Below are 13054 nucleotides of genomic sequence, written 5' to 3'. Positions count from 1 at the left end.
TATATCTCATATGATAGGGTGAACTAATTAAGGACTTCCAAATAGTCAAGCTAGTTCAAACATATCCACACGACACTACACTTTGTTTTATAATCACACCCCAAGTGTTAGCCATCTGTTTCAGAAAATCATGTTACTGATATCAACTTCAAACATTCCGAAATTCCAAGCCCTCAAGCAAAATAAGTATCTGGAATCACTTACTCAATAGTTACCTATCAGTATTTGTAGAATTGGAATGTTTTGAAGAAAAAAAATAAAAAAGATGGAATTAAAACAGTTGAAAATTAAAACTACTGGATTATGAGGTCAGAAATGAGAATTTAACCACTCTTTCACATAGACAGCTTGAAAGTATGTCATACTGAAGTAAGCCACTTGATAATTACAAGCAATATTACCTAACAACAACACAGAAGAGGTTAGGATTCAGCACCGTGAAGGTTAGATAAATAAATAAATAAATTTACACAAGAGGTGGAAATCAGAAATGTTCTTTCTAATTACTAAATAGTTGTTAACTTTATTGCTGGAGATTAGAGGAATGGACCAGTGGCATAACAGAACATTTTCTTGGGCATGAAGTACATTCTGATAGGGCACTAAACACAAAAGAATTGTGGGATGAATACGCTATGAATTCATGATTCTTTATCACAAACTATGAGTCTGTATCATTTCCTAAAATCTCGCTGGGCATTAAAAGTGCTGAGGATCAGATACTGTTCTGTATCAAAACTATTTCATAAAACCTGCCTGTGTTGAACAGATTGTTCCCATGCTTCCAGCATCAGAGGCTTCCAGCAGCTTCTATAAAGAAGGAATTTCAAAGAGTCTTGGGGATGTTCTATGTTGCTTTAGGACGTCTGCTTGGTGGCTAATAGATAATGATTCTGAAGAGGCTGATTTTGTTCTTAGTTTTAATGTTAGCGTTCACTCAGATGCATCCACACGGCTCATGAAATTAATTCTATTTGCCTTTCCATGTATTGTAAAGGATAGTCACACTACACAAGGCTTTAATCTATGCTAACTGACACATTTTTTAAATACAAGCAAGGGATCTCCATCTTTCTTTCAATAGACTATATGGCTTATCTGTCATTACAGTACAGAAACAACTTATTGATTTGTAGACTATTTACTTCCCATTTCAGTTAGCCCACAGGCAACCTATAATGCTGTGTTTTACCCTCAGAAAAACAATTTCTCTGTCTGAATCTCTTCAAAAAAGAAATATGACAGTATATACAGCAACTCAACAAGCATGTTATTCACTGTATTTATTAATCTATTTTCTTGATAAATATGAATTACTTTTCTAGGTTGTAATGTTTTCTGGAACAGTAAGAATTACTTTCCTTAGTAAAGGAAGGGAGGATGAACGTAATATTGCGCTGACAGAAAAATAAGTAAATATTTGGCCTGATTGCTATTTGTTTATCCAAGGTACAGTTTGAGTAAAGTTTATTGTTTGTTGGTAGTGGTGGTTCTTTTTTTATTCCTGGCATTAGCACAGCCTGGATTGTATTCTCATTTGAGTTTAACTTCATGAAGAGCATGAAAATTAAGGTAGCTCTGAAGAACATCCCTTAAAATTACACAGTCCTACTTCCATTTCTCCACTCAGTAAACAAGCAAGAATTCGCTTAACTCTCCAAACCATTACTGCCTCAAACATCAGAAACCATATGGGATGAAAACAATTTCAGATTATTTCAAAATGTTTTTGTTTGATTTTGATATGTATAAGACATGCATTGAATGATCAGTCTTGTACATAGAAACCCTCATATACAATACCTAAGAAGTGAAATAAAAAGCACTGCTAGATTCCATATACTACTGTTGGAAGTTGTGGCACATAGTTGGCATTAAAGCTCACTATACTGAACATACATTATCCACAAATATTTAACCAGACTTTGATGTAAACTTACTTCTACCTCTTCCAGATTCCTTTTATATTTGAAGTTTATAAAAATGTGTTATCAAGTTTCATGAATTCTTGTTAAAAGATAATTTTATAAAAATGATTAACTGAACTATTTCTCTAGCTTTAAGAATATGGGAGAAGCAAAATACTTGTTAGCACCAGAATTATGCCACGTGACTATAATGCAAATATGTACTATATCCAATTTTAATAGCTAATCCTAAATTTTAATAGCAAATCCTAAAATGTGCACTCTGCATGAACTGTGTTGCCAGAATTCTACAGCAACCTAAAGCATAGTCCTAACAGCATTCTTATCAAAAGAAAATCTTGCTACCTTTATTTCATTCTGCAAGTAACTAAAAATCTAATTTATGTAGATACCATTACATTTTTGAAAGTCCATACTGAATTACTGTTCACATCTTATCAGATTTAAAAGCTAGAACTTCTAGGTTATAAGCAATTATTTCTAGGTTTTTTTTAGTATCAAAGTTCACCTGTTATTTAAGATTTCTTAAGTAATACACTAAAATGTCCTACATAAAGCTGAGATTAGCAAGTTTGGAAAGAATATATTTTTGCAGAAAATTACAATATTAACAGAGATATTAACAATGTCTAAATATTAACACAGCAAAAAGGAATCGTTAGATTTTCTCATGAGAGTCTACCACTTAAATCTCCTTATAATGACTTAATTTACAAACCAAAAAGAAGCTACATTTGATTTCAAGCTGTTTCAAGCATAAAAGAAATTAATATAGGCAGTTGTATTTCTCTATAACCTACAAATGCATACTTTTCTCTATGAAGTGAATAGAAACTACTTAATCTTTCGGTGACAGATTAAGAATGGGCTTCTGGAAGATTGATCAAGCACACCAGGCTCAAACTACCTAAGTATACTACTTATACAAAGAACTGTTTCTGAACCTGATTTTGTTTAACTTCTAGTAAAGAAGAATGTTCTTCTCTAAATATTAGAGCTGGAAAAAAAAATCAAAATGTTTATCATTTAAATTTCTTTAAACTACATGGAATGTATGCATGGAAAAAATGTTGGTAATGTCAAGACTTGAAACTTTCTTGCACAAAACACATAAACTATGACTTAAAAAAAACATGTCCCAGACTGTGACTCACCTGGAAAAAAAAATCTAAATATGGTACTATAAAAAGCTCTTTTGTGGAAAATAGGAATGAGAAAAATGAGAATGAAATAAAATTTCCAGATTAGTAACCTAAGTTTTGAAGAAAGGGCAGTAGTTAGGACAAGCAGGAAAAAACCTTCTGAAGAACAGAAATATCAGTGTTTTGTGGAAGTCTGGCTTCAAATCAACTTTCTACTCTGACTTAAGGTCTTTTTAAAAGACCTAAGCATGTCTTCAGCAGTTACCAATACTTGGGACTATTCAATTGTAAGAAGTTTTAGTACACTGGAAATAGTCGCAAAGGCAGTAAGCACTGCAGTATGAAATGTGAAAAAGGCAACCCTCTAATCATTAAAAAAAAAAATCTGATTAAGTGAACAAAATTTAAATGTAGAACAGTTTAGGAAATTAAATGCTTCCTATCACTCCCTGGACATTGAATCATTGCTGGACTCATCATTATCTGATAAACAATACAATGAACTGTAAACAAGATCATTAGGTATATGAATCAAAGTTACAAAAGTCAAGATCTGATGTCAGCAAACTGAACTCAAACCAGTTATCAAGACGTCTGCTTGCTTGATTGGTTTTAAATATTTCCTAAAGACACACAGCTTAGGTAATCATTTAAATTCAATACCCTCCATAAATTTTTAACTGCTATCCAGTTTCAAGCAGATCTGACAAAAGGATCAAGGCCTCAAAGACAGTCTGACTCTAAACAACTCCTAGCAATTACAGCTTGGAGGAGAAACACTGCCAAGAGAAAATCAGAGAAAATTTAGCTCCGCTCATCTCATCCAGCAGCAGCCAAGTGGTTAATACAGCAGAAGGAAGGGACGCCATTCAGAGGGACCTTGATAAACTTGAAAGGTGGGCCCTTGTGAAACTAATGAGGTTCAGTACAGCAAAGTGCAAGGATTTGCACTTGGGTTGAGGTAATCCCAGATATGTATGCAAACTAGGAGAAGAACTCATTGGGAGTAGCTCTGCTGAGAAGGACTTAGGGGTCTTGGTTGATGAAAAACTTAACATGAGCCAGCAGAATGCGCTTGCAGCCCGGAAGGCCAATGGTATCTTGGGTTCCGTCAGAAGAGGGAAGTAGAGAGGGAGGTGATTGTCTCCTTCTATTCTGCCCTTGTGAGGCCCCAGCTGGAGTACTGTGTTCAAGTCTGGGGCTCTCAGCATAGGAAAGATGTGGAGCTTTTGGCGGGGGTCCAGAGGAAGACCACAGATATGATCCAAGGACTGAAGCACCTCTCCGATGAAGACAGGCTGAAGGAACTGGATTTGTTCAGCCTGGAGAAGAGAAGGCTGTGGGAAGACCTCATTGCAGCCTTCCAATAATTTAAGGGAGTTTATAAACATTAGATAAAACAACTTTTTACACAGATAGATAGAGACAGGACAAAGGGGAATGGTTTTAAACGAAAGAAAGGGAGATTTACATTAGATTTCAGGGGGAAGTTTTTTACTGAGAGAGTGGTGAGGTGCTGAAACAGGCTGCCCAGAGAGGTGTTGGATGCCCCGTCCCTGGAGGTATTTATGACCAGGCTGGATGGGACTTCGGGCAATCTGATCTAGTACTTGATCTAGTGGCTGGCAACCTTGCCTGTGGCAGAGGAGTTGGAACCTGATGATCCTTGAGGTCCCTTCCAACCCACGCCATTCTATGATTCTAAAATTGTATGATTCTGTGATTCTGTGTTTCGATGATTCTATGTCATAAAATGACATTGTAAAAAAAGGGAGGTAAAACAAATTTTGCATACACATAATTTCATATTGTTTCTATACACTGCAATGAAACAACGAAGCTTCAACAATCAAGCCTTATAAAAACTCTTTCCTTCATGAGTTATATTTAAATTCTGCCGTATCCTAAAGAACAGTTAGATGTATGAAAGAAGAAAATCTACAAATGGGAAATCAGGAAGTCATTTCCTTCTAAAATTGGGCTCAAGACATAATACTGCAGATTTCCTACACACTGTCTGGACTGTAGTCATTAGCATTTGACGTACAAAACATGCCAGTGGAAGCATCTGCCTAGTGTGATGATCTTGATGCAATCAGAATGTATTCATCCTAAACAAAGCAAATCATGTCTAATCTACTCATCCTAAGCAAGACCAGAGAGAATTAACAAAAGAAAAGTACACAGAAAATTCTTATATAAATCAATCTTGACAAAACTGTTTCATCAGTAGACGAAAATTTATTAACAGATTACTGAAGTAAAATTATGACAATAAAATTTGTGGCTTCAACAATCAGCCAAATGGATCCATCAGTGCTAAAACTAACAAGAACTGAGTGATGCTGATTATTGAAAAGACCTTCCCATGCAGAGTGTTGTCTGCCAGCTAGTTCATGTATAACTAGATTCTCTAAAAAAAGGAAACTTGTGGAGATAAAGGAAAATAAATTAGAATTGTACAAGATGCAATAAGTAGTTCAAAAGCAAAATGCATTTGAAGACTCAGTTCATGATTCTGATGAATTCACAACCCCTTGCCTACTTCTGACACATACAACTCTGTTTTACAAACAGAATTTTTCAGCTATGCATCTTATTTCAGAGATTATTACTACCATATATTAACTTCTATTTCAGAACTGCAATCATCACACTGATAAATTTATGCAGAAAAGTTTCATAATCTTCTTCATAGTTTTTTTGGCATTTTGGAACTCTGTAGTTCTTTTTCTAGCAATTTCTTTGAAAGAAAATCAGCCATATTTTGAGTACAGGCAAAAATAGTAAATTCATATAAACAGATAGATTTATAATTTCTCTTTCAGGTTTTAGTTAGTTTTTTGAAGAGTTTATTTACAAAGGACAAATCTAGCATATCTTAGTCCATATGCATGAACATTTATCTATAGGGCCAGAAAGATAGACCTTTTAAATATATACAGTAAAGTGTGTTTCTAAATAAAACGAGTAATAGAAGCAACAATCAGACATGCTTCCTAGCTTGTACTGAAGTAAAACACTCATACAGTTACAGGCAGATTCATAACTCACTAGTATGGCAATGGAAAAAAAAGAAAACTAACCAAAAGAGAATCAGTGGTTTAGCTGAGGCTCAGCCTGTCCCAAAGTTTATACACTTGATGTATGTGGTTAGTAATTCCCTTGAATTCAGTTCTGAATGCAACAAACCTCAGTAAGTGTCATTTAGCTTTCTATCTAATAAGGAAATTGAAGAGAAATTTAACTGAAAAGCATGGCATAAAAAACAAAGGAGAAGAAAAATAAACAATGAAGTTATTTTTATTAGTGCAATACTCATGTATTATTGCAACAATTCATGATGGTAAGATAGGCTGATTTTAGATCATGTGTGCTTTAATTCCTTGTTACTAACATACGGGTAAGGTTCTTTTACCATGGCTTTCAATTACACTTGTTGAAAAGAAGTGAAAAAATAATGTTACAGTCAAAGTTGTGGTACACTAATTCTGTGTAAGGAAAAATAAATGTTTGTAACCAAAAATACTTGGTCCAGAATTAATATATTCTAGCAAAAATGATACATGCTAAAACACAGAGTTTTTACCCTGCTTTATTAAATAATGATTTTTCATTAGAAGTGAAATGATGTCTTGTAGTTTTTGAAAATATTTTATGCAATTATTAGAATCCCTTAAATTGTGTAGAAGATAATCTGAACATTTTATTTCTCCTCATTTTTTTTATAAAATACTAATACAAATTAAGAAATGTATGTGTTAATGTACACTTCTGCGTGTCAGTCAGTCAGCTCGCCAAAACCTTCCACTCAAAATAAAAGGGACTAGACATAGGGATCCATTTGTTCCTGAATTTGCAGGAAAACTAAGACATTTTCTGTAGTTTAACTGCTTTATTGTATTTGATCAAAGATATGGCTTTCCCTTTGTCTTTCCAAAAGTTTGGAATTATTAAATAGAGCACAGAATGTAATGACAACTTTGTGAAACCTAAAACCAAATATACATTATTGAAGGTTGTTTTTAAAAGGCTTGCATGTGTGTGCATTTGTGAGGCACCAAAAAAATTCTCTTTTCTACAACACTTTTAATGAGCCTTCTTATTGCTCGACTAGATTTTACATAATGTGTATTACCAGGGAGCTTTGTTTTTCCCTGGAGCTTTGTGATCTCTACTATTGTTTATAAATCTCCTCATTCAAATAGCTTAATGTATTTCCCAGTGGATGTACCTATAGCTACTAGTCCATTATGTTCTACAGGGGCTCATGCAATGTCTGAGTCCAGATTACAATATTCTTACTGGCCTTGAGCCAATCAGAAAAGGGAGTAGGTTTCGTTATGCAATTTAATTCCAGAAGACATTCACATATATTGTTGACTGAATTCTGAGTACTTACAGAGCTCCAGCTGTTGTGTCAGATTGGTGTACACAAAATGAGATGGATAAAAATGAGCTTCCTGTTAGTGGTCACACAAAGAGTTTCTAACAAGAGTACTCTGGCATACGCTTTTGAATGCATGAATGTGAGAACATCCAGTCTGACATCAACACTGACAAGTCATTTAACTGGGAGAAAGGCAGACTACACTGTAGTTCAATATTTGTGAACAGCTTAGGTTTTGATTGTCCATAATGTAAAAAGTGATCTTAAAAGTCTCTAAAAGTTGAGAGAAAGAAATAGAAGAAGAAAACAGATACATGTGTATGGAAGAAGTCAAATGCATGACAGATTTGAACTTTGAATGTGTTACTTTTTGTAGTTTTGTACCATGGAAAAACATAATTCACCTGTGGAATCAAAACTGTGCAGTTATTGCAGTATACATATTCTAAAAGGACTGGAGAACAACCCACATGTGACAAGAGTATTTACTTGTAACCCAACTCTCCCTTACTCAGTGTTTAATTGAAAGAAATCCTCATTGGTTTCAGTATTTCAGTTGTGTCATACCTGTGCTTCATACGAAAACACTAGAAAATTGAAAAAATAATAGAGAGACAATATTGGTGAAATCATACACTTCCTCAGTTGCCTTCTCCCCATGAATTTGGATTTTAAATGGATTTCACTAATACATTCCTACTTCACTGACAATCAACGCGATTTTGAAAACAAAATATATACTGAAATTGTACATACTCTGAGGAAACCTGGGTGGATTGTCGTTGACATCAGTGAGTGTGATATTTACTGTTGTTGACCCTGACAGTCCTCCAACTTGTCCAGCCATATCTTTGGCTTGAATGACAACGGAATAATGCTCTCTGGCTTCCCTGTCCATGTTATGCAAGGCAGTCCTGATGACTCCTGTGGTGGAAAGAAAACAAACAAAAGAAAGAAAAATGAGGATTAGCTTGCTCTAGCAAAGGGAAATGCTAAGCATAACTGTTCCTTTCAGGAAAGGTGGAAGAATGGAAGTTTGTTTCTGGAAACACAAAGCTTTTCTATAATCCAAAAGGCAATTGATTGCCTTCTGTGTAACAAATAATACACAATGGATAATATACAGAGATGTTTGATATTGCTCCACTATTTCTTTTTAGAGCAAAAATGCCAGACACTAGCCAGTCTACTTGCTTCAGAATATGAAAAAAAAACCACAAAGCCTACATAGGTTGCTCGGAAAGTAACGCCTCCTATTTATTTCCATGGAAACTACAACAAAGAGTATAATAATAACTCTATCTGACTAAGCAAATTCTCAGCTACAAAATACTGTTTTCCAACACAGTCATCATCACTAGCTATGCATTTTTGCCAGCAATGAACAAGAGCCTGCATACTGCACTGGTAAAAATCTGCTCGAGCAGAGGTGACCCACTGTTGTTGTCACTGCTGAAACGCACCACCCAGTGCCATGGTGCCAACATAATAAAATAGGAGACATTACTTTAGGAGCAGCCCTTATATATAAGAAAAATTATATTAGTATATTAATAAATAATGAATCCAACATTGCTAAAATGCAATCTCAGTTACTACAACTGTTTAAATATCTACTTAATAGAACTACTACTGAGAATTCATATCTCAATGGAGAAGTCACAGATAACTATTTTTTAATAAAAGTTAATTTCAGACTAAAGCCACTTATCTTTTAAAACTACCCCAAGCCCATACTTTCTTATTTATACTTATAAATCATGCACACTTATCTTTGTAAGTGTAAATTATATAACAATTCTATGCAAAGTGAAATATAAGCTTTTATTGTTTTCACTACTGTACAGAAAGAAAACTAAAACTGAGTTAGTTAGAATAAAATTCTATTTATCTTTATGCATCACAACCAGGAATTTATCTTAACATTTAATCAATCATACATGCACAAGTAAAGATTACTGTAACAGAGTAACAGTCAACTCTGTGGGTTCAGTTCCAGTGTTGATATATCTTTCATTCATGATGATGTCTGTAAACGGTAATTTATTTGATCACAGGCTGACAGAATGTTCATGGAGTTCAGTAAATGGAAATGTCAAGTGTTGTGACAGGGAAGAAATAAGGCTAGGCACCACAAGTCCATGTTGTGGACACATCAGCTGGAGAGCTAATGCCATTGGTGAAAATGCAATCGAAAAAAAGGCAGTAGTAAGAAACTTCAGTTTTCTGAAGTACACAATAGCTGCTGATTACTTAAAATTCCCCAAAGGGTATCAGTATCAGGAAGTGCTGTGGTTTAACCTGGCAGCAGCTCAGCACCAGTTGTTTGCTCACTCCTCCCTCCTAGAGGAATGAGGGAGAGAAATGGGGAAAAAAAATGAAGTAGAACTAATGGGTGCTGATAAAAAAAAAACTATTTACTAAGACAGAAATGGAAGATAAAAGGAAAAAAAAATAATAGTAATGATAATATTATATATATCCAAAAGAAAGTGATGCACAATGCAATTGCTCACTACCTGCCTACTAATGCCCAGCCAGTCCCTAGGCAGCAGCTGCTCCCCTGGTCAACTCCTCTCCATTTTACATTTTTTTCAAATGATGACATATAGTATGAAATAACCCTTTGGCCAGTTTAGGTCAGCCGTCCTAGTTCTGTCTCCTCAAAGCTCCTTGTGCCCTCTCCCTGTCAGGACAGTACAAAAAGTTGAAATGTCTTTGGCTTTGTGCAGCCACTGCTCAGCATCCACTAAAACATTGGTGTGTTATCAACATCGTTTTCCTCCCAAAGCCAAAACACAGCATCATACCAGACACTACGAAGGAAAAATCAACAATGTCCCAGAATTTAAACCAGGACAGATGGGACAGTGTAAATATTTCCTTTAAATTATAGAAACAGGGTTGGTTTTTGTATTTGTTCTTCCCCAGCCCCCCCTCCCTCCCCAAATTTAGCTGTAATATACTGAAATTAACCACAATTTATTGGTTGACTCTTCCAAGGCAAAAAATGTTTCATATTCAGTTTATAACTGAGTATGCATTTTCATCAAAACCAATCATAGAATCATAGAATCCTTAGAGTGAGAAGGCACGTTTGAAGGCATCTAGTCCAACTCCCCTGCAATGAATAGGAACATCCACAGCTAGATCAGGTTGCCCAGGGCCTTACCCAACCTTATACAGCCTCATCTTGAAAGTCTCCAGAGATAGTGCATCAACCATTAAGCTTCACAAAATCTGATCCTACTGTACTGAAATTTCATTTTGCAAAAAAAAAAAAAAAAAAAAAGCAAATTTAAAAACAAAGCAAGTTCCTTTTAAAGTAGCAATTGCCCCTGACTGTCAGCTACTTGGTAAGGGCTCCTATACAGCATGCAAGAAGACAAGAAGTTCATGCTAAAGAGGGCTATCCACCTATCTAAAACTGTGAGCAAAGAATTTGAAGAAGAAAAGTGTCACAGGCCTTTTAAACTTAAATACAGTCTGAATCTCTGTCTCTTATTTGTTAGGCAGTACTGCTACCCTGTTAACTGGCTACTTCTCAGATATGTTTCCAATATTAATCTTTATTTAAAAAGGAAAGCAAGAATGAAAATGTAAGATGTATTCATCATTACAGAAATTCCCCCGTACTGTTTCTGATGTTAAAGAAAGACTTTTGACAGTTATTGAAAACTATACACATCGTGTGGAAGTTTAGACCTTGGAGCAGAGTTGCAGACGCAGCTCTGGATCTCTGGACTGCTTAGTCTAGTCATGCCAATTTCCATCTTAAATTATGTGAGATCTATTTTCCCACATGGAAGGCTACTCCAGAACACACTTTTTCTTCAAACTTGTCTAAAGGTATACACCTCTAAATCACAGTAATTTTTGTTTTTCTAGTCTTGAACTGTACATTTCCCAATTTCAGTTTATCTTTCTTGATTGTTAATGACCAGACACTTGCCTGCATTCCAATTCAGATATTATAACCACATTTACCAATTAGAGCTTATATTTTCATTTTATTTTCAGATTAGACGTATGGATGGTTTACATAAAACAGAGTTGCTCAAGACTTTCTCCTACAATGATATTTCTAAATTAATGAGAGCAGAGTTATTGGGCTCTTATAATCAGCCCTGCAACATGGCGTTTCATTATGCTCTTCTTGCTCTTGACCTCAAAGAAATAAACTTCTTCCTCTTTACTCACAATTCTTCACAACTTTTTGGTATCAACAGATTTCCTCATAACAGTCGTGTATTCATCCTCAAAACATCAGACAAAATTGACCAAGAAGAACATCGTAATCTCAAGCTCTTAAAAAAAGATTCAAGTCAGCCTACTATTCTGGATATCTTCTTTTCCTTCCTTTTACTCAACACATACTAATTTGAGGAAGAACACAAAATATTTTCATTTTGTCAAGTTTAATTTCCTTCTCCAATCAGACTCTACAAATCCATTTTTGATAGTTTACCACAGAAACCAAGATATTTTTAGTCGTGTGGACAATTATTAAGAAAATGTCTGTGATAATCAAGTGTCTAATTGTGCATTTATCAAAGTATTTAACTATATTCTTACCTGACAGTGTGATGCACTTGAAATAATTTAACTTATTGCTTATACGTAAGAACTTACTTTAGATTCAGTAACCAAGGTACAATTTTAGTCAGCTTTCTCTTACAGCCTATTCATGGAAGATGTGTGAATGGAACCTTCCTAGAATAAATGATCGTTCATTTTAACATTCTTAGCTTAAAGGTTTTCTACCTAGTGGGAAAAAAAAAAAAAATTGCTTTGCTTTAACAACTATCTAATTTGTCATGTGCAAGTTAGCTTTTTTTTTGTATGGAAAATATCCATCCTGCTGTTGTATCCTGCTAATCAGTAGAGATTTTCTGAAGATAGGTCTTATTAGATCTCTTATACTCTAGTTTCTTATTTGTCTGTCTTGTCATAAACACAACCAGTAAACTGACTGCGTAACTTTTACTAATTACTGAGGAAAGAGAACTGCTACAGAGAGCAACTTCATGAGTATTACTTTTATTTTTTGAAGAAAAAAAATCTATTTTTATACCTGTGTTGCTGTAGGACATATAGTTAGCTTTTTTATTTTAACTTAATGTTCTGAATATATTGTATATACTAACATACATTTCAAAATCTAGTACTATCCTACCTTGAGAGAGGTAGACATATCCTTTTTATGAGAATGAAGCAGGACTTCTGTGGCTTTTGACTTTCAATTTATTATTAGTGATTAAACTCTTTTCATAAATCTTAATGAGTAACAGCTTGAATTTAGAAAATAAAAAAATCTTCTGCCAAAGCCTCCCGAATTAGGGGACTGGAAGAGATCTTCACTGATTGAGCACAAAATTCACCAATTTATGTGGCAATTGCAAGGATGCCAAATGTAATCATAGCATCTTCCACTGTTTTCATAATCCAAAACATAATCAAATGAATTAAATTAAGAATCTGCTGCCATGCTGCCTGCCAGCAAGCAGAGAAGAAACACAGATCTGCCACATACGATTGCTGCAAATCAAAGGAATATATATTACAGAAATACCATAGCAACTGGCCACCCTATT

At 34.7% G+C, this 13054-nt stretch overlaps 1 protein-coding gene across 1 annotated transcript in view; it reads right to left on the bottom strand.

Annotated features, from left to right (window-relative positions):
- CDH18 (cadherin 18) overlaps positions 1-13054 on the bottom strand; it is a 537316-nt gene that overhangs the window by 61082 nt on the left and 463180 nt on the right. The window contains exon 7 of the mRNA XM_021386987.1: positions 8217-8384. Coding sequence (XP_021242662.1) covers positions 8217-8384 — 168 coding nt within the window. The remainder of the gene's footprint in view (positions 1-8216; positions 8385-13054) is intronic.

The sequence above is a fragment of the Numida meleagris genome, chromosome 2 (genome assembly GCF_002078875.1).
Source record: "Numida meleagris isolate 19003 breed g44 Domestic line chromosome 2, NumMel1.0, whole genome shotgun sequence".
Lineage (NCBI taxonomy): Eukaryota > Metazoa > Chordata > Aves > Galliformes > Numididae > Numida > Numida meleagris.
This window is presented reverse-complemented; position numbering and strand designations above follow the sequence as displayed.